The sequence below is a fragment of the Opisthorchis viverrini genome (genome assembly GCF_000715545.1).
Source record: "Opisthorchis viverrini unplaced genomic scaffold opera_v5_27, whole genome shotgun sequence".
NCBI lineage: Eukaryota > Metazoa > Platyhelminthes > Trematoda > Opisthorchiida > Opisthorchiidae > Opisthorchis > Opisthorchis viverrini.
In genome coordinates this window covers 1,127,507-1,150,342 of record NW_008751682.1, presented here as the reverse complement: position 1 = coordinate 1,150,342, position 22,836 = coordinate 1,127,507, and the positions used below count along the sequence as shown (strand labels likewise).

General features: G+C 42.1%; 1 protein-coding gene across 1 annotated transcript in view; it reads right to left on the bottom strand.

The window, feature by feature from the left end:
* The window catches only part of T265_02206 (hypothetical protein), a gene marked incomplete at both ends in the record, with an annotated part of 89,809 nt that overhangs the window by 48,889 nt on the left and 18,084 nt on the right, over positions 1–22,836 (bottom strand). Inside the window, 3 exons of the mRNA XM_009166394.1 lie at positions 2,262–2,735; positions 13,628–13,837; positions 20,071–20,256. Coding sequence (XP_009164658.1) covers positions 2,262–2,735; positions 13,628–13,837; positions 20,071–20,256 — 870 coding nt within the window. The remainder of the gene's footprint in view (positions 1–2,261; positions 2,736–13,627; positions 13,838–20,070; positions 20,257–22,836) is intronic.

Sequence of the window (22,836 nt, the reverse complement as noted above, 5' to 3'; positions counted from 1 at the left end):
TGAGGATCCAGTTAAAATCAATTTAGTTTGTAAATGTGTATCCCGCCAGATTGGTCCAAACCTAAGGTCTTGCTAGTTTAGTTTGGTTCTTCTTCTCCTAAGGACCGTAGATATTACGTAAATCCAAATGCACATTCGCCACCTGTTTTCACTTGTGACACAGTTTTCGTTCATGGGTGACGTGTCTATAATTGGTGCAGACAATCTGTTGCTACATCATCCACTTGCAATTGAAGTGCCAGCATAAGACAGTGAATCAGTACAATCGTCCACAAATAAACACTTGATATCATCCAAGTAAAACTAAACAAATGCTTGATTGAAAATCAGGGGGGTTTAGTTAAAATATTCACACGCAGGGCGAAAGAAACGACTTCGTCAATGGGGAGGCTTTCTGGAAGTTCGACAATCGAAATCAGATGACTATAACATACCTGACTAGATTTCTTCCGAATTATCTGCGTTCACATCCACATCAATGTCACTTGAATGGCCGTTATCCTCTCTTGACTAAATTATTTTGATTATTTCACACTAAAGGGGGAAGCTTAGGATTTCAGTCCCTCCCTTAATACGGGCTCGCAGCGATGCCTGTGCTTGGGTAGTGCAGGGTTTTTAACTCCGAACATGGGGCGCCTGGCGGGCGTGTTCCGCTCACACACACTGGATGCACCCTAATTCTCACGTGTGAAAGGATCAAGCGACCTGAAGAACCGGTAAATTTTTACCCAGAGCTCCTTCTTATCAGTTATCAATTTTGTTTTTTAGATTTCGGAATTCAGCGCACATGAAAATCAACGTGCGAACGCATCTAAACCGAGACATTTGGAATATGCCTCTGGTAGGTTTATTGTTACATATGTCTTCCAATAATGTCCGTAACATTCTGACGATTATAGACAGCACGGTAATCACGTTTTCAACCAGCAACCTAAAATGTGTCCTCCAGCACTTCTTGTCAGATGGCCAACACCACTAGTAAGTACGCAGTAGGTCGATGCAAGATACAGAACAAGTGCGGTGCTAGCCGAATACCCTGTAATTTGGATGGCACTGGTAGTTACCCATACCAGATTGTTCCAACCATCTCTGTGTCAGTTTCGCTTACTTTATTATACGGATCAGTAAGCCCAGTCAGCTATCTATCTTGGATGTAAGTCCCAGGTGTACAACTAAATTGCACATGTCTGGATGGTCCGTTTGTCAAGTCGCCTACTTACCAGCTGACCACAGACTAGATGAGTGAAATGCTTTCACAGACATGGTACTTAGCAAACCAGCATGAAATTAAATATCATAGACGCTTGAGACTGAAATAATGTTCTATTAAAAAGTGAAGATAAAGACTCTAAGGGCAGTGATATTTTCCCGAAAATTTGTTGTTCGACTGAAAAATGCATTATATTCATTTAGGTCGAGTTTCAGACCACTCAGGATGCCTACTACAGTATTTCGATGCAACGGGAAGCTAACATTGACGGCTGTCGAACTAGTCAAGCATAATTTCTAATCTCAGTAGAGCTTTCCGTTCGAAGGCGCTTTCCGAATAAATTTATTCAGTTATAAGCCAGGTTAAAAGAGCACAGAAATGCTGTAAATCGAGACCCTCGGATGGGGTCCACTCTATACATTCTCGAAGGATACAGCTTTCGAAGCCATGACAGAAGCTGAGACATGCTTTTCTCACTGAAAGTCACATGACATACAGTCGAAATAGGATGAACTAAGGATGTTGTTTTTCGCTACAGTGTGATGCGGCTGTATATAGCTGGCATAGTGATGGGGACAGATGTCAGAAGATAGCATTTCCTAGGGCTGGTCAAACAGACGCACGATATGCTGTCAATGCACTATGGTAGCAAGCACTACAAGCATTACTATAAGTTGGTGTTCTATTGGTTGACGTTTGCTGGATGAATGTTCGTAGGTTGTCGTGATGGCTCACGGTTTGTTCAGCGTCAGTAATTCGCTTGACCACATGAACGATATCACCTTTTACTGACAGAAAACTAGCTAACTGGGCCGCCAAAGTGACTAATGAACGAGCTTACTTCGTCCATTTGTGTGCCAGTAAGTGGAAAATGATAGCAATAGAACCTTGGGAACTAAGACCACCTGATAAGCCTCAGGAAGGGCCAAAGCGGCTGTGGGCCGTCGAAGAATTTTCGACAACCCCTTGAGCGTTTTCTCCCGTCAAACAGTAGCAACATGATAGAAGACAGTTTAGGTGTTTTTAAAGCAGTTTAGAATTGACCACTTACATTTTACAAATATCTCAATGCTGGTTTGATGGGCGCTTCCGACAGGATGACCGGTTTCACAAATGAGTTTTGCTGCGTGGTAACGACGAGTTATTCTTGGAATTACCAGTGTATTAATCAGTTGATCCTTCTCCTTATTCAGCGTGTAATGAAGAGGTTGGACATCCTCAGATATTAAATCGCTCATGCCTTGGCTCATTTCATCAGCTGATTGAGAGCCAAGATGCTCAGCAGTCCTCAAGTAGGCCTCAACAGCACTGTATTCATTCATTCTGGCTCCTCCTCGTCCACCAAATCCAATAATACGACCAGTCTTTTGATCACCAACTTGAGCTGGCTGCAGTAGCCAACGCCAGAAAAGCCCACCAAACGGATTTCCAGGCGGGGAGGCAACACACACAGCTTTCAGCTCCTCACCTTCCAAATATTCATACTTGGTTTCCGGGCTGATAATGCGAGGTGGTCCAGGTGGAGCTGATACAAAAGGAAAGTGATCAGTGTAGTCTGGACAGACACTTTTGCAACAACTTTATAAGATACGAGAGAATAGCCAGGGGAATAACTAACACAAAATGCAGTTTAGGAAGGCTAAGGAGTGATAGCGAGGATGATGCTTTGTGTGAATATACGTACGTATGGGAGGGTATAAATCAAAGGGGTGAAGTTCACNCAGCAGTAGGGAAAGTAATTTCAGAATATCCATGTGAGGTGTCCGTACTGTTTTCGTGTTTCAATAGCTGGTATAAAGTGAGTAACTCTCCGAAAAAACTCAAGCATGCGTGAAATTAAGGCCATTGTCATTTTCTACGCTGCTACAGGGCCCAGCGTTTTGCCATTAAAATGAATGTATCTATGGCCCGCTTGGCTAATGCATTACAGATTTGTGTGACACAACAGAACTAGGAGTAAAGTCAGACTAAGTTACGTTTAGTGTTTTGGATCGAGAAGATTAGGGGCAAATGTCAAGGGATCAACGTTCAATCGAATTTATCCCAGTCCATCCTTCAGGTGTGCCGGTTGATTCGTCTGACTTTGAACGTCAGTTCCGCTGAGCATCACATAAAGTTACTGTGAAATACCTGAGAAGCTCAACAGCAAGGTTTGTTCACTACTGTCGTCCTTATCATGTTATACTGAAAATCAAACATCAGCGACAGGAACCTTTAGATGAACCCTGAATCTGTGTGACATATTTGCGTTTATAAAATATCCTTCCAGCGTTTTTTACTCCTGAATGCTTGTCTTCGTTTAACATGACCTGACACCAAACACAATGCTCGTTTAGGGGTAGGTGGGCAAGCAAGTAGAGCTTGCATACACGTTTGCTATTTCCAGTTGGTTGCATATGGTGAAAGCGAATCACAGTGCTCATCAGCCACTCATGGTCAACGATTCGAATGTTAAAGCACTGCTCGGATTCGAAACTCTCCGGGTTTTGCACACCTCCGAAGGTTCCAAACAGGGAGGAATCGACAGTGCGGTGCTTCTTGACTGTTTTCTAGACCGTTTTCACTAATGAAACCTCTACCGATTATTTTCAGCAGACTTTCGGTCGAACATTGTTTAGAGGGGGCAGTTGTTTAGGAAATCAGAGGTCTTGATCATTGCTATATCTTTCTTCTCAGTTTACAGAACACCATGCTTGCATAGAACAGTGTTAGGAGAGAAGGAAAGAAGAGTGCTGCAGAGTGATGCACTTCCGGTTGTTCCTGTTTGAAATGTATTTAGAGGGTATGCTATCGTCTCCAAACTGTGAAATGTTAGCCAACGCAGCATTGCGAGTACAAAGCTCGACGAGAATATGGTAAAATGCTAGTTCTCAAGAAAATGTGGTATAATAGTGTCATTTTATGCAAAGAAACTTACTATGAACTCGGATCACAACTTGGGTAGTGAGATTACGTTGCTGGATGTCATGATGTAGTTGGGTCGCTGCATTCGTCACACTGCAGGTCAGCTGATCACCGTCCTTGAGACCTGCTTTCAATAGACTTAGTCGCGACTCTTGTTTCTCAGTCTCTGTGTTTATGATGGGGTCTAGCTTAGCCCAGGGTCCTAAGGAATGAAGCGATCGGTAAAAGAGAGAGAAATATCAGTGAGCAATCATATAGAGTGCGGAGTTTCAGAGGATGGGAGTGATACCGGCAAAACTAAAGGAACTATGTCTTAATGTTGACCAGCTTTTTTATATACTGCATCTAGAAATGTGCATGTGTTGTGTGATGCATTATTCTCATTTATCCTCAGATCATTTTAGGCTAATTGGGCTTCCTCTGGTTACCCTGTTACTAGTAACCACATCAAGCTTTATCTCACATTTGGTATGAGGTGGTTGTTCCTGGAATAACGTGTCTCACAGACACGTGTCTATACATCCGCTGATGCATGGTCATTGAGTTGAATTAAGTTTCCACGGCTGAAACTAACGTTTACGTCTGAAAAAGTGCACATTTTCCAATAGATTTATGAAAGGGTTGAAGGGCCCTTTGCCAATTTGGTCTATGCAAGTTTACTTCACAATTCTAGTGAGATCCGTAGGAAACTTATTTACAGGATCGATGTCGAACCCAAAACTAATCCTAGTTAACGTATTGATATCATACAAAAAGGATTTGCAAATAAAAATATCTCAGCAACTGAGATACTGTTGGGCCCGTCGTCCGTTGCCTACTGCCTACTGAATCAAAATTCTTATGAAGAATTCTCGCGCATTTGAAACTCAGAAAGTCTTGCGACGGCTTATCGTGTAGCCACAATTGATGTACCACCATCTTGGGCAGTTTACCGTATGAATTTTGTATCCACGAGTCTGAAAAACGTCAAATGAATATAGATAGCATATTGACGAGACTGGTAGTCCTTGCCGGCTAGGTGGCTGGAGAAGTTATCTATCCCTTCAGCAGCGTGGTAACAAGTTTTAGCCGTTCAGCCAAGCGCATAAGTTTATACCAAACTCATCAACTCCTGAGACTGGTAAACCAACGTGTTTGCTACCAGAAGTGTTTTGGTTGAACTAAAATGTATGCAGTCACTTGGTTTTTACACTTTCTGGCACCTACTAAAGTGAGCAATAATTTTGCCCATAGAACTCGATGAGGTGTACAGTGACGTGTCCTCGTAACAACGCTTTTGTGAGCCGGAAACTAGTGTGACAAATTTAGTCGTCTGAATGTCTACGTCCAAGTGTACATAGTACAACATTTTGAAGTTTGTCGTTCAGTCAACACATAAGCATACATTTGTTCCGCCGCGAGGGGCAGAACATAACAAGAGTGAACCTCACTAAGGTAGTGAAAGGCCAACCCTAGTTTTGCACGCAAACGCGCCATACATTTCATCAACCGGGGGGAAGTAGCATAGAAACGTATTGTGAATCCGCATCTGACAAACCTGCAACCACACGTCATCGAGTTTCAATGGACTCCGTGACAGGTGATTAATTTAAAACTGGGGTGGAAAAGAAAGATCGATTTGTGTGGTATGCTCTCTCTAGCGGTCGGCACGCGGCAACGCGATGTTCGGCATATTGAAATATTTTTCATGTACGTGAGGCATTACAAAATTCCAACAACCCTCGCTTTTGGCATTAGTTTCTAGCACTGAAAACAACTTTTAACAGTTGTTGATGTAAATTGTTTCACGAAAGTGATGTAAAATGTGGTCGTGAACAAAAATAATGTTAAACCACCTTTGGTGCATCCAGATAATCCTATCCAGGCAGTTGAATATCCAGCTGAATATAGTGTATTTCCGTGTGTGTTTAAATAGTTGTCAAATTTGGCAATACGAGAGCATTAAGAATGCTCAGATGATTTTACTTGTTTTCCAATTTGTTAAAATGCCCTTGTTATATAAAACCAAGGACTGGACACGGAAAGTTGGCGGCCTCACCCCGCAGCTATGCAGAATATTTACTGCTGACTTGGAAATCACGACGGTCGTAAACACGTTTGAGGACTTTTGTTTAAAATGTACTATATAATCGTTTGTAATATGCTCGTCCTAGACGGTGTTTGGAGAGAGTAGATATGAATACACATAGCTTAAGCAGAATTTAGCATGTGCTTTATACTGATCCCTTTGTTTCAGCTTGTTTCTCCAACTCTCTTCCAAACACAGTTGTCTTTGTCGCGAGAAATGCGCACCCTGCAAAGTATACAGTCCTCAATGTGGTAACTTTCTTGTGCCCTCAGAAACAAAGACAAAACGAACAACCCAGTTTCTATGCTATTATCTGTGATTCATATGGGTGTGATTCGTGTCAGTCACCCGTGACCTGTTGACCCAGACATTGTCACCTTTTTTAAAAGTATATATGCCCACAAACTTCGCGAAATCTTTGCACGTCATTTCTGATATCATAACAATTGCAATACATTAGCCAAGGAGACCAGTGACAGGAAAGTCTTGTTCGCTACCTTCTTTCTTGTCAAAAGAAAATTTTGAACATTTTGCCCACCTGTGATGCTTCTAATGCTATGTAATGGATGTGGCTGGTTAAAAAGCAGATCTTTTTTCACTTTTCCCGCACGATTCTTGGGCGTCTTCATTAGGATCATCATTAAGGTGACGGAAATTCAACGATCGTCATCTATATTCTGGCCCATTTTCGGTGCGAGTGTCGGTAGTTGCGCTCATTGCCAAGATTGTTCGCCTTATTTCTGACCGCACTGAAGATGTCTTGGTGAGCGATTCGCACGTCCGCAATGATGAGTTGAAGCTGCGTGCACTTCACGGTCCTGTCCTTTAACTGATAAAAACTGCAGAGCAGAGCCGGCTTATCTTCCCCCTGTGGTTGTAACTGCACTTTGAAACATCCTGTCTTTCATTTGTGGTAACAATATGGAACTGCTGAGTTTTCTTCACAAGATGGCTTCCAGGATTAGGTCCACATCACTAGCAAATAAGTCGACGAGTTCGCGGCGGATCAAATGCCAAAATTTGCAGTGAAGATGGAGCTCTACTTCGCTGAACTGTCACTGTAAGCAGTAACTTAGAAAGTGTTTTGCTTGTTTGTTTGTCCACTGTTTTCTCCATGAGCCCCGGCAACTCTAACCAGCCAAAAAATTGCAGAGTGCTTTTGTCAATGAATTTGACTTCATCCAGGGTTTGATGAAAACCTGCGGACAGTCATCCCGATTTCCAGAGGCCCAAAATATAAGAGCCGACGTGGGCCATAGCTGGATGGATGAATCTTCCGAAATGGTGGAGACCGTAACTTATACTCACGGAACAGACTTGCTGCATCGAAGTTTTATTATCCCTTCCCACTAGGCTTGTGGATGATATCTGTCGTATACATGTAGCCATTGCTGCAGAAGCATTTTGTCTCTTAGAGCCTAGTGTACTGCGTCGGTCGTATATTACACATTTGTGTAAGGTTACAAGATCCATTGACTAGTCACGTCACCAGAAACATTGTAATCCCTGCTAATTTTTCTAACTTCCATGGTAGTAGATGTAGTCTTACAGGGTGGTTTGCCCAATTCGGATATTATTAGTGTTTAGTGTTTCCTTGTTTTTCTCTGTGAACTTTAAAAATGGCGATGAGATTGTTTATTCATACGGATGCATTCTATGCTGTCTAACGGACAGTTTGGTGTAAGATTTACAAGACCTTCAGCGGCAAGCAGTTTTATATATCAAACTGAGTCACTACTTTCCGGCATCTCTCGTTTATTTCTTGTCACGAATGAAAGTAAATGTCACCTAGCTTGCTGGGCATCCATGCATTTGCAACCCCAGCTTTTGTATACACCATAAGCATGAAACCACATCGAGTGGAAATATATCGAAGTGAAATATTAAAACTTTCACAGAATTCCGCTACAAATCTCTCTTTTTATGTGCTCATCTTGTATTGATGATACCTTGCAAGGGACCGCTTATTAAGCGAGGTGCAGCAGGTTGACTCTGACACCATCACCGTCAAGAGCATCAGTAAGGCCGTGATAAATATTGCCTCCGAACTGCCATACGGCTTTGTGAAGTGTGGAAATTAAATGGTGACAGCTTTGAACAAACTGTTGCATCCTCAGAGAAAATGATCCAAGGTAAGTTTCAAAGTAGTTTCGTAGGGAGATGCCACCAAAGGGAGGGATATAACATCTTTCGAGTTATATTCATCACAAGTCAGCAAATTACTTTAATCAGATAATCCAGTCAAGAAATAACAGCATGCTCACAGAGGCGTCTGTATTCTAAGCCATATAGAATATACATCCATGTTCGAGAATTACATGGACCTCAGTGAGCACTGCATAAGGACCTCTTTGCTTGAACGGGAGCCGCCTTCATTACGTGTTGCCGTATCATGTTCTGTTCTATATAGACATTTCAGAAACGAGAATAAGGAACCAAAAATATCGCCTTGTATGTGAGGCGTGCGTAGTATTTGCTATAGCCACCATAGTCTGATAAATTTTATGTTTTGATGTAGCTATTCAGTTTCGTTGACAAGTATTGGTTTACGCACAACTTCGATGAATGCAGCTGTTAGACCAACTGACTTATGCTGTGCCGTAAGTCCTTGGAGGTTTAAAGAAGGTTTAAAGAGGTTAAAGTAGTTTCCGGAATGGTCGATTCTAGCAACCGCAGTTAGAGGATGCTGTTGCTTTGTACTAATAAACCTTTAGTTTCCTAGAATTTGTAAGTGGAGCTGTTACTGACACTGATTAGCCTGTTTCGCGCAGAGGCTGACAGTGCATGTGTTGGCTTCTATCACAGATACAGTGGTCAAGTTTTTGTTGCTCTGTCAGCACTTTCAGGCCTTTAGCCCGAGATAATAAATGTGCAGGGTGGGATTAAGTTCCTGAAGCACGACTTTACTTTTACAGGGTGCGAAACGCATGCCGAAACATTTACAACACTTGTTGTGCAGACGAAAGATCGCCGAAGATTGAGACAATTATGTCTACATATTTCACGCTCACCAGACTTTATATGGGTACCATTTCGATTCCTATATTCTGCCCCTACTGAATGTATACTTCCCAAAATAAGTATGCAGAAATTTGAAGGAAGATGAGTGTGCTGACAACCACCAAACCCTACTTGCTGATAACAAGCTTTTCGCCTACTAATCGTGGATTCTTACGTGCCCATATGTGTTTAAATAGAGAACCTTCAAGGGAGTTTTCTTTTTCCAACTATATTTCGCACTGCTCATGTACTAGATGTAATGTAAAGGTTTGATCACTACACCTCCCCCCTGGTAGAAAAGCCATTTACCATGCCAGTGGAATTCGCGTCTCACTAACGTAGTTATGCAAAAACTTAGGCGGGAGAATTATTTCGCTATCTTATGAGTGGTGAGCTGAACTGTCGCCAAATCTGACATCAGCCTGAAGCCTGTGGAACTTCATTGTTTTCATTGGCCTAGCCTTATTCTATTTAGGACCCGGAGAAGCAGTGCTGAAAGCCAGATTTTCAAAGTAGGCGAATCCCCCCACGATGATCAATTAAAGGTGACGGCATGCAAGTGTTATACTTCATTTCACAGTGTGGCACGATAAGCTTTCTACATAACTCTCACGCCATCCTCCAATGCTCCAATGAAGTTTACCTGCTAATTAAGCTCTAGCCACCCCTTCTACCCGCTTGAAGGCTATCACCCCCTAAATGCCAAATGTAGCCCTGCTACAATCGTAATGCAGCTATGGGGAAGGTACGTACGACGCCAGCGGTAGAGTTTTATATTTCGCCATGGGCGAAGTAAATGGTAGAGAGTTAACGGGAAACTTTTAAGACACAGAAGCTAACGTGGGTCTTTTACGAAACATAGCAAAAGTTTTTGTTAATGTGGAGATTCAAGATAGAAGATTTCTGGTAAACCACTGGAGACGTTTCAAGCTGAAAGTGCCGAATGGTGACAAATCGAATATTAGCTCTTAACAAAATCAATTTGTGTGTCATGTTGCAATATGTGCAAAGGAGTAGATTCTCCAAGTCCAAATGACTATGATGAGTGAACTTCCTGTTAATCTGCAAATAAGATGTCACAGGATGATCACAGAAACGCGATCAGTGCAACAGCCCTTCGACTTGAATTCCAATCTATCCGGTTGAAATCATTTGGTTTTAACAAGGTAACAAGTCATATTGTTCTGACTGTCAGTATGCGTAATGTAGCTTGATTTTCTGTCCGATTATATGTGTGGATGTTAAGCAGGCTTGGCTTTTGTCATTTGATTGGTGAGGCAAGCACTAGGTGAGACCTCGACGGTAACTCAGACCCCTTCATCGACTGAAAAATCATTTTGAGCAGCACTTTAAGTAAAAGCATGTTCCTTTTCCAATAAATTGCCCAGCTTCCTCAAAGTAATGGATGGCACTCCTTGTTCGGCCTGGAAATTATAGTTTATATGGACGGTATACTGATGTTAAGAACGTTTTGCAGTTTTCTATTATTTATGAGTGGAAAAAACTTGGCTACCTTCAGCTATTGTAGTTAGTCTAGTTGGTTAATTTAGTTGATTTATTCACTCGTCATTGATCTGATTCCATAAAACTAATTTACCTCCTATTCGTTGGTCATAATGTACCGCGCATCACGAAAAAACTACCCATCCTGATTCTTTTCGATCGGGCAATTTTTTTAAGCTCTCTCATACAGACAACAAAATATACACAAGTCTGAAAGATAGCGGGAGTAACGATAGTTATCATACCTATGAGCCATCGTGAAGTTGCCTACGAGAAGAAACTAGACTTTTGGCGTGGCACAGCAACTCAGTGAGCTTTACTGGCGGATGCATATTCAACTTCCACGTAGTCTCTCTTAACAGGTTGGTAAATGGATAGATGTCCCAACAAACACCGTTTTCTGGCCTTCCCGGTCGGGGTGTAGCAATATGTTCCCAAAAATTTGGGCTACCCGAGTAATCCCATGCTGCTGATTGTTACCTTGTATTCAGACTTATGAACCAAGGGCTTTGGTTGAGAAACCTAATCGTCCTTCTGTTCGGGTTCGAGCGTTTCGATGTAATCTCTTGGCGGTTCACATGAACATAACGGATAAAAGAACCCGCATGCTATATTAGGCGTCAAGTGGTGAAGTTAGCCGGTTCACGTTATTCTGTGCACAGCAGATGCAACCCATGACTCTTCCCATCTCTTTTCATTGTTATCTCTTAACACCGGTCCTCCCTCACTTGACACCGTTATGTGAGTACTAGTCATGTATTCAAGAGAATTACACACGGCACGCCTTTGTTCTGCTCTGATCTCGCCATTCGTGTTCCGTCGTCTTTTTATTGCAGTATTTAGTGTGGAAAATCTCAGGTAGATCGGTCAACTAGATGCCTTGGTACGTAGTCTGGACAGTCCATCGACTGACATCTACCACGTAACTGGACATTCACTCCAGAATACAAGTACAGTTGTTCAGGTCACGGCACTGCCTAACTAGACGCTACAGATTCCGCACTTCTGGTGATCTTGTAGCTGCTGCGGCAGGTTGCACCGGTTCGTACAGCCCGTATCTCATGGGCGCGGCTTTCACTAGTCATCTAAACAGCATTGTTGTGTGGCAGCTAAGCGCTAGTAATTATGCCTGGTGTATTGATCTCAAGGGTGGGGACGACGATCACCGTTTGGGAGGTAAAATCCTGGCAGAGTCGTTTGATCTTCTCAGTTTGAAAACCTGTCTGGTCAAGGCATGTGAATTCTAGCTTTTTTATGCTTACAGTTGAATGATGCCGTAGCATCTCGTTTGAAAATGTGCTACGTTATTTTGGTCTGAGTACCGCTTGCCAACTAAGATCAGTAGCGTAAAATAAAGCCATGTACCTGGAAACTGGTTTTGAAACATGAGCGCTGATTAGTTAGCTCGTGCTCTTTGCACGAATGACTGAATCCGGGCTGCTCCTCACTACTGAATTCACCGGCAAAATTTCTTGCAATTTTTGGGACATTTTGTTGTTTACAGGTGTGGTACTTTTGTCTGCTTTCGGTTAATAATGTTCGAACAAGAGCCCGTTGAGTTATATTGAGTAACTATGTGATCGACGCCTTAGCGATTTCCTTGGCCAGAAGTTGTGCTTAGGTGTGGGGGGATCTGCACACGGCCAACTAGCCTATTAGGCCCATCTGCTTATCAATCCTGACACAAATACCTTGCAGAAAATCCAAAAGGAGAGACGGAATATTATTCACCATTTGTTGTTCCGTGAACAGAAAAGGTGAAAAATACGTCACTCCAATCCTTTTTTAGGTACATGGGCATCAGTTGTGTATGAACACAGGTAACCAGATGATATACATTAACCAGTGTGCACGGTTTGAAAATAGCAATCCGTTGCGGCGTAAGACAGTTTGAGTATTGCAAGAAACTAAATGGTCAATGACAAACATACTAAGCGTTATGATTCATAGCGGGTATACTTGTGCGTAGAACAAGAGTCGAACACATATCTGGAAGAGGGAACAGGACTGTCCTCATTAAGTATGATAACATATGCATCAGTACGGCGTTGGATTAACCGTAGAAGTGCAAACGGAATAGCTGTCTAAGATCACTTCGAATAAAGCTCCATTATCTAAGAATGTCCTTATTATAAAGACCAGCTACTGGTGAATTGTGGTGATGAAAAGAACTCACAACTTGACCTTCAAACCATTAGATAAGTAGGTTAGGAAGCCAAATACTCATACAGTCTCACTGCACACGTTGAAAGTGATAGCCGTAAGCTTCATTTCGGGTTTAGCTTGTCAACCACCATGTACAAAGTTGAAGCTGGCTCAGGCTGAGTTTTTCTTCACAGATCACTGGACAAATTCACGTCAGATGCCCATCGATCCGTAGAGAAAACCACTGGATATTTCAGCTTGACTGCAATAATGTCGTCGGCGCCATGCCTTGGTCAGGTCTACCGGCGTGAAGAAAATTAGCGTATTATCAGCGTGTAAAACGATGTACTAGCCAGATGACCAACCGCAGAAAAGAGGCTCTGTTCCAGAATACTCTGTGATGATATCCAGTTTTTTACGAAATATACGGTTTGTTATTTTGCATCAGTAGTAGATTATCAGTAGTAGTATAAGTATCACGAAGGTTCATCAATCTAGCGCCAAGACCACAAACACGAAACCCCGATACAGATTCAGAAACCGGTAACATTAAATGATGACAAGATACTAATGTAACATGTACTTGGTAACGTCCTATTTTCAAACCGGAGGTCACTTTTAAAAGTTGAGCGTTAATTTGCCTAGGTAGGCTTCCGCTATTACGATCGCAGACAACGCAAAAACAGCGATTGGTCGTCTTCACATAATCCGTTATCGCTTATTATGGACACGTCAATATGAGAAAATATAAGGTAGAAGTAAAAACAGGTGCGGAACGCTTCTTCCGTCCTACATACCTCTATCCGCGTGTCGACCAGCCAAAGCCTGAAGTGGTTTCACAGGAATTTCTCGGTTGTTGATGATCCAGGTGAAACTTGGCGCCGGGCTACCGCCCACTGTGACGCACAGCACAGTAATACGCACGATAGGATCGGGCTGTGAAATAATCAGCTGATTATCGGGTGGCGGAACGTCCGGGTACAAGATTCGAGGAACGGAGGGCTTTACTGTGAAAAAGTGGTTGAAAAGTGATAAGGAAAGGGGATGTTCGACAAAACCTCATACCACATAGTGGTAAAGAAAATAACCCAAATAATGTCACCTCGCGTCATAGATGAGGCTGTGTACTTATTCACCCTAAATCGAACACAGTGAGATTCAGAAAGCGGCCAGTTGCACGGGTCTCTTGAATCCAGCTATTTAGAACACAGCTATGTTAGGGCAAAGCTTGTCCGACAGATACGACTCTTGTATCAATAATCATTCTTTTTAGCTGCACGTCGTTGGTAGTGACACGTTTACTATGAATATTTTGGGCCTTGAAAAACCATAAGCATTTTTACCAGCAAGCTTCTGCGTGTAACATAGAACAGACGTGAATGATGTAAACTTTCGTACGTACTTACGCTTTTCCGGCGGGACTATTATCAGCAAGACCATATCTAGCCTTTTTTGTTCTTTCGGTTTCTAAAGAAGCTTCCCATCGCTGAGGACAATGTCCTTTGTGCAGAAACTGACGGTAGTTTGAGTTGAAATTGTGGATTGGTGCAGATAAAACTGTGGTTAAATGTTTCGCATGAATATATATATATATATGTATATATATATATATGTAGTATAATACTTATGGTGGATTTGGTGTGTAGTCATCATCACCAATAAAAGAAATGCGCAATAAAACTGGTGAATGAGATTTTCGCATACTTGACTTCGGCTCTCATTGCGAACTTTGACATCTGCGCACTTACTGATGGAACATCGAGTCCACATGACAATACCTCTGACAACCATCTGCTTAACAAAACCCTAAAAGGACTTTGTGAAAACTTGGAAATGATGAATAGAGAAATGCTAGTGTCTGAGTTGATGATGGATAGATTAAGAGCACAAGCCATGGGAACACGTTCTGTTACTAGCACTTAGCTAGCTAGTAACCCAGCAACAATAAGCTTCGTACTCGGCAATAAAGTCTACCTACAAAGAATTTGCCAACAAACGGCACTGGGCTGTCATTCGAGGGTGTGAAAATCATGTGTACATGCGTATATGTGAATTTTTTTGTACTTGTGTGTCACGCTGTGTTCAGGTTTATCACCTAGACTTAGGAGTGCACCTTCGACTCTTTTACAGCCTGTCCTGGTGAACTGGACTGGAGGACAGATAAGGTGATATTAAAGTGTCTTTTGAGAAAAGAAGGCACCAGGTAAATGGACACTGACTTAATAAGCCGTCCTCGTTTGTACATCGAGAGAGAAAGAGACGCTATCTTGAATCACTGGCTATTTACGTGACACCTTCGAGCTTCAAAATGCCTAGTAATATCGAGTTCCTGATGTCCAGTCCGGATTCATTCAGCGCACGAATGCATGTCAACACTGAGAGGCCGCATGTGACCTGACCATTCAGTCTCAGGTCAACCAGTGTAACACAAAACGAGACGCGCAGTCACAGAACTGCTGGCAGAAAAACCGTTCAAGTATTGTTGCGATGCCAGACATTTTTCCCTTGATAACTGCTAGTCTCAGGGTTTGCTAATTCGAAAATTTTAATTTACGTTTTACTCTCCTGTATTTTTATTTTCAGCCAACGAAGCACTGCACTCAATCTCCTCCAGCTCTTTTCATTTCAATTCTGGACTCTACTGTGGGAGTGTAAAGATCTAAGTTTTTCATCAGGCAGGAGGAACATAGTGCTTCTTATACTACTGGTGTGTTGGAACTCAACTGTTCGATTCGCTGCTTTTATCATCTCAGACAACATCGTCACTTGAATGTCAAACTTATTTCCATTTCGATCCTTCACCAGTTTAATAGTTATGAAGCTTTAAAAGACGTTATTATCATTGGGGTTACTAATCTTTTCTACAGGACTGGATTAACCGTCAAACGAGCTGAAGGCTACATATATATTACTTAGCTCTATTCTGTATACAGATGCCGTGGTGTGTCAAACAAATGAGAACCACTCAATTTCACTCACGTTTTCAATCCCTTGAGACTATGCGCGGCAAGCTGAATAAAAGCCAGTGTCTTTCCTGGAAGGCGGTGAATTAATAAGTTACAAAATTTGACGAATTAAAAACAACAGGAACTCGAAAGAAACAGAAACCGTGTTGGTGAATGCACCGCGTCAGTTAGGTTTCTCAAGGCGAAGTTTTGACACGATTGATTTTTCTAAACAAGGATGGTCCATATATTGTCGTTCCAGGCGTCAGACAGAACGACATATGCTAGTGAGGACTGTGAGCCTGTCAATCTCCTTAGTCGAAATAACTCACGTGTTTATAGCATAGAAAATGGTCGGGGTTAAAATTCTGTGTAACCCTAATCAGTCCTAGGATGATCGATATTCCATAGAACTCTGATTTTCTGTGAAGCTACTAGAACCTAAATTTCACGGCAGTTTTAGGTCGGTCCATGGAAATCGTTACTCGTTACACATACAACCACAGGGGCAAGGAACCCACATACAGCATTGCACTATCTACGTGATATGTCAGGTGACAGAAATGGGCTGAAGCTGAGGTTAATTTAACATGCTTGCATTTGATGTAGTATGGTGTTGCCGTTTTTGGACATTGGCCATCTCAAGGTGTGCATAGGACTCTGCTTCTGAATGGTCATTATAAAACTTGAAATAGCCTCACAATTACTTGAATGCGCTTTCTGCTGCCCCCCCCCCAATAACTGTCTTTTTAACCTTCTTTAGCATCTGGTTTGATCGTATGTATGCATATGGCTATACCAACAGTTTGGATCGTAAATCAGTGGAGGCAACGCTGGGCAGTATGCATACCATGGTTATGCACTGCACGTTGGGTTGCTGCGCACCGGTATGCCCGTAAGAATCAGTATGCTGACGGGCCGTTGCACGAAATCCATGATTACACCTACAATTTAATTAATTAATTTTCTAAGTGAAAAGGAAGCTCACATTTGCCCCTCAGGAATAAGGAGGGGGTTGTGTTCAATTTACTATAAACAAATTGTCCGGACGCTGGTAATTTCGGTGTATCGAAGTCTACTTATTGCAACTGGGTGTGTACTAGTTTCTTGCTTTGAAGGCTTCTTGAAACGAGACCCTCCCGAGTACAATCGTGCGCTTGTGCACGGTACTCAGCAATTTTATTCATTCACACTTAGAATTAGCATCGTTTAGTTACTTTTTATCTATCAATAAGTTTACATAAAACATCATGTTCACCACAGCCTTATAAGTCGCACACGTATAATGACGGTCCTCAAGGCGTCCATTTGTTCATAAGATAGCCTCCAGATAACTTCCTGTTACCTCTCGCAGCAGCGAAGTTTCTGAGAAACTGCCAGCTGGAATACATGTAATTTCACTGCAAAAACTCCAATACAGACCGACATATATCAAAAATTGTCTGTTCATTATGAGATGGATGCGGTACAAGCGACAACAGTCGCGTATATACTCATACTGTCAATTAGCTTTCTAGCCACCGAAAACTTGGATAGCACACTGGGTCATACATCGCCTAGCCGTCGTATCTAGAGCTTGGTAGTCATTAAAAGTGGTCGAGAACATTCACCCGTGATTGCTTGCAAACGAAAATGGAATGAACCATTCGGGTACTGAAGTGGGAATAAAGTGTGAACGCAGTTGCTTTATGTCAAAAACATTTTTTTGAATGTCTTGGTGGTCTAATTTTAAATGACTACAGATGAACTTATTGTGAATATTGGCCAGAAAGGCCACATCAATCGAGGAAGTTCCGCTTAAGTGCAGCATACTGAAAATCATATTGGAATAAGGTACCAGAGTATATGCTGTGTTGCGCGGGATTTACTCAGGCAGTAAAAGGTTCCAGTGAATTCGAGAATGCACCCGAAACAGTTGAAGATAATAATACCCGAATGAACAGGTCACCAAAGTTACATGTAATCAGACTAACAGGTTTGTAGAACAAGATTCACCTGGATGAGTACGTTTTGAATTAGGTGAAGCTTGACTAATCAGTGGTTTACGATCTATCCGGGAAAGGAGGTGCGCAAAACTAAATTGCCTGGTGTCGCATGATCTTAATGTTTCGCAATGTCTGGCGGTATCGACACTGAGTAGTAAATGCCGTACTTTTTCCAAGCGACCACTGATGGTCGACGGTGATGAACTTAGGCTTGGGGGATGACAACTATATCAGGGAACACTCTTTGAGGGATGCTCAACATCAATGTGCTCGCATGGCACCATATAACTAACCTATTCGATTTAGGTTATTAAGACTTCCAGTGAATTCACTCATAGTACTTACGTGAGCTTGGCGAGGCAATGAATTCACTGCGGCTACCAGCACTTGGCAAACAAGGGTATCTTTTTCACGATATCGAAAATTGAAGTTTCTTTGCACGGTATCTTATGTCTCAAACCCCAAATGCCTAGTGTTTTTGAATGCGTGTTGTAATTTATAAACTTTTATCAAGCTTGATTAATCATGGTTCCTGTTAATGTAAATGAAAAAAGTCACCGGAAATGAATGCAACTGCAACCAGAATAAAGAGCTATTGATGACCGATTTATTCTATAAAGTGTGTCGAAATAACCAGGGAATGAACCCGGCTTTTGGCTGAATCCACTGTACCGCTATTTTTCAACTTATTCCACAACTTGATCAACATTCAGTTAACCAGAATCAAACCACGTAATTTTTTGCTATCTTCTGACTTGGGTCAACTAATGGGGACAATTTACGATGAAGTCAGTCAACTGTATGAAGTTTGCACTAACGCGCAGATTAAATAAAATGCCTGAATTGCAAATGCGTACGCTGCTCGATTATTTAGCTAAACTTTCAATCATCATCAACAACAACTCGTGTGAATTCAACCGCATCGGGATAGGAAAATGAGCTGGGCTCACACTCTCCTGAGTGAAAATCACTTTTTCTTTGCAGAGTAAATCAGATTAACAACAACGCCTCTAATTTGTCACACAGCGCAGTGCTCGCCAAAAGTGTTCAGGCGAATGCGCATGTTAGCAATTTTCACGTCTACCATATTCCTCCTCCCTGCAAGAACCAGATGGTTGCCCGGCAGCTGTCTCTCAGTCGTGTCCGTGCAAAATATCCGCCCCAGCCTGTCTCTACTGAAAACTGCTATTTTAATCACCAGGTTTCTCTGTCTCCCCGTGTTGTGTGGCAGTGGAAGTTTTTGTGACTGCGACCGAAGTCACTCACACACCGAGTAGAAAAGCACACATCTGAAATACCAAGTAATCCACTGGGACATCAATCATCTAATCCGTTCTGTGTAATATGGCTTGATTGCTGCCATTATAAGTGCAGTTGAAATAGTAGGTTCGATATTTGGGCAAACGGAGAGAATGGGACCAAAAATGACGGGGTTTGTGTGAAGCCGTATCCTCTGGTAACTACTCATACCGAACCCTGGAAAGATTCGGAAACAAATCCGCTCATTTTACGTGTAACCGCTGGCCGAATGAATCATTCCATATTGTTAACTCATCGCAATCTGGACTGGTTTTACTATGACAAAAGTCGAGGCTGTCCGTATGCTCCGAACAAGTGTATAAGAAGGTATCCCAAGCCTTTAGAGGACAAATTTAATTGCTTTCTCTTACGAATCACTGAAACCAAGTCTTCCTAACGCACTCACTACAAGTGCATAATTTCGCCTATCAGAACGTCCGCTTCACACCATGTAATCTCTCATCTTGCTGGTTTTCTAGTTGATATCTCTATCCTGTGTAATAAGATCGTCTCTCGTCTGCTCTTGTAAAGTTGCGAACTGTAAAGTAGGATATTGTTGGCCTTCAAAAGAAGTCAACTATGTGTTTCGTCCCAGTTGAATGACTTAGGGTTTCTGTGACCGGACTGAACGTGTCACCATGGCTACAACTTTCACCGTGCACCGTCATTCTACGCGGCTCTCAACCGGTCACATTTCCTGCCAAATTTTACGCAGGTTCTAAGCTGTTACCCAATGGGACATGCACCGGATCCCGGTCATAATTCCTATTCAAAACATCAAATTTATGTGCATAAACTATTTGCACTTTAGGCAAGTCATTTTCAGGAATTGAAGATAAGTGGTAGCTTTTCGGACCGTTGAATGGAGCTTCCGAGGATCTAACAAAATTGGAAACTTAGGAGAGAATAAACATTTAGGGTGGGGATGCAAATTGTGGACTGGGCTATTTCGAAACAGCGACAAGTGGGACAAAACGGTTTGGTCACCTAGACGGTGGTCTTTCTACTCACCAAGAACGACTAACTCCGTCTTTCTCCGTAATAAAGGGTGGTTATTTGCTGGAACCGGTGTCACCTGACACTCATACTCTCCAGCATCTTCCAGCTGGACATCCATGATCTGAAGTGTGTGTTGGCCCCTTCCAACGTCACCAATGATACGATACCGGGGATAGCCAGGAAGAGAACGATCGTAACCTGAAATACGGACAAAATATTGGTAAAACGTCACCTGCTTCAAGTTATAGTCAAACTCTGGTCTGTTTTTCCTACTTAGAAACTAGTTTGCAGTAGCGATTATACTGCAGTGCTACGTAATTATCAAAACTAACCACAGACCAAAAACAAAGCAGTGTAATCGAGCTACCCGTATTCCGGAACACTGCCATAGTAAAGCTCTCAACCGTTAACAGCCCAATGAATCAGTCTGCTTTCTTCAAACTATGAACGAGACAAAGATGCATGCATAATGCACGAAATGGATGAACTTAATACAAATGAATATGTTTTGGTTGCCTTTTATGGCCTCTTGAGTCTATATTGTGTTTAGTTAGTCCTCTATTTCAAACTTTACCAAGGGTGAGTGGAACAAATTCTTTCACAGCTTTGCTAGAAAGGCGGAACTAAAAACGACTCAAAACCTCTGTTGTAGGTAAGTGCATGAAAATTTGAAAAATACTCAGTAAATCGATAACATGAACTTGATTTCAATGATAAAGAAAGTTGTTGAGTATTTCCCGAGGCCCCTTTTCACTTCGTCAACATCACAGGTATTTTAAATCTTCAGGCATATCTGTCTCACCCTTAAAAAGTGAGGCCTGCTTTTTCAGTCATTTATTGAAGTGCCCTCAGATACGATACTAAGAGTAGAAGAGGTACCTTCCGATGGCGATCGTCACGGTTATGTGCTTCAAAATGCAGTTGATCGGAAAACGAATCAGTTTCTTGCTATGTCGTGTCTTCTCAATCAATCTTTTAAGAAAGTTCAAGAACATAAGATTGCGCTGCAAAATTCAAAGTTTCCAGAGACATGGCGCCAAACGTGTGGAAGCAATTACAGGGTTGCAATTCTTATCTGGTGCATAGATCACATTGAATTTCTTACTTCTCACTAGGAGATCCTCAAGTGAAACCGAGTTAATTCAGTGACCACCACGAGGGCAAGCGATCAGCCAAAAGTAAGCGATAGTTGAGGACATTTGTGGGCTGGAACCAGTGATGACAAGAGAGCGCGCTAATTTCCCGAATAGTGTTTAATGGATGGTTCAAAAATTAACCGAGTTTGGGAAAACGAATATGACCATGCAGCCCAATCTCGTGGCCTCGTTCGTAAAGTTCCTTACGAACATCAAAAGACACGCACAGTATTTCGTCAGCACTGTTGACCAAAACACTTTTACAGGCGTTTTAACTCTGCTCAAACGTTGTGTTACTTGCTGTAAAATCAGACGGAGGCTGGAAGCACGACCCGTACGGCCAGGTCTATCAACTTAAGCGTCCTCAGAATTAAGAGGAGATTGGTTTGTATCGACCAGAGTTAATTCATACAAACAGTCTCGCGATGATAAACCAAAGCCCAGAAAGACGCTAATATTGCAACTAACAGGAATTGGAACATCTGCAGGAGTATGACCCAAAATGTTTCCAGGGATCATCCTTCTGGATAGATCGGACTACATAGAAAAACGAATGCATTCCCTCCAACCACTTCAATATGCAAAGGGTTGCACAGGAGTGGGACAAAATGCAAACCTGTGAAAAAGTTATTTTTGGAGTTTTATGTCATACAACCTACACCGAAATGCTTGATGCCTGCAGCTTACTGTCAGTACAGTGCGCAGAATGTGTTGACCCCTGAGACGTTATCTCTAACTCGTCAAATCATCTTAGCATTCGTATGTGAAGAAGCCTACTGGTGCAATCATGTTATTCAGGCATGGATTGACAATCCACAAACTCAAGGACACTTAAAATTTTCAATCAGACTAAGGATTACTGTTTGTCTAAAACAAACACACGAATGTGCCACTGAAGAAAATGGTGGACATTTTTCGTTATGTCGTTAAGCGCAGTGGTTAATGTGTTTGCATTCATGCATTAACACCTGAACAGCTACCGCTGTTCTGTACACAAAACGTTGAATTCTGATTCCATGACAAAAATTTCCCATGGGAAGTTGGGGAGGCGATAGGATACTTACTTGGTCCTAGTCTGTCGGATAAATTTATAAGTAACTTGTAGGGTAATACACTTGAGCCAGTCACTGGACAGTTCTGATTCTGTCAACAATATGTTGATGATTCATTCCTCGTACCAGGTAACCATATACAACGGAATGATAAAACATTTTTTCAACTCAATCCATCCAAATATCATCTCGATGGGACAGACAGTTGACTGGTTTCTTAACTTTTTGGGTCTTTGTATGTAGCAAAGGGAGGATGAAAGAACGCACTGAAATGTTTGCTGCAGAGATACTCGGACTAAATATTAAGAACATTCTTCGAGTTCTCCTCCCTTCAAATTGTCTCCCTAGGGGAGCTGTAATGACCCATTCTAGTGAATGTTTAAGGCAGGACTCAGATCCTCGAAAGAGGCGTTTGTGCAGAACGGATCTGTGGAGCTGCATGTGAGACTGCCAATCACATTGGCCAGCTCCACCCAAGAGTACGCGTACGTTAATCTAAGACGGACGCAGCTTCTTAACGCCTAAGTTTGTTTCAGTGGAACATTGTCTTCACTGATAGCAGTACCAGACATAAATAATGGAGCTATTTA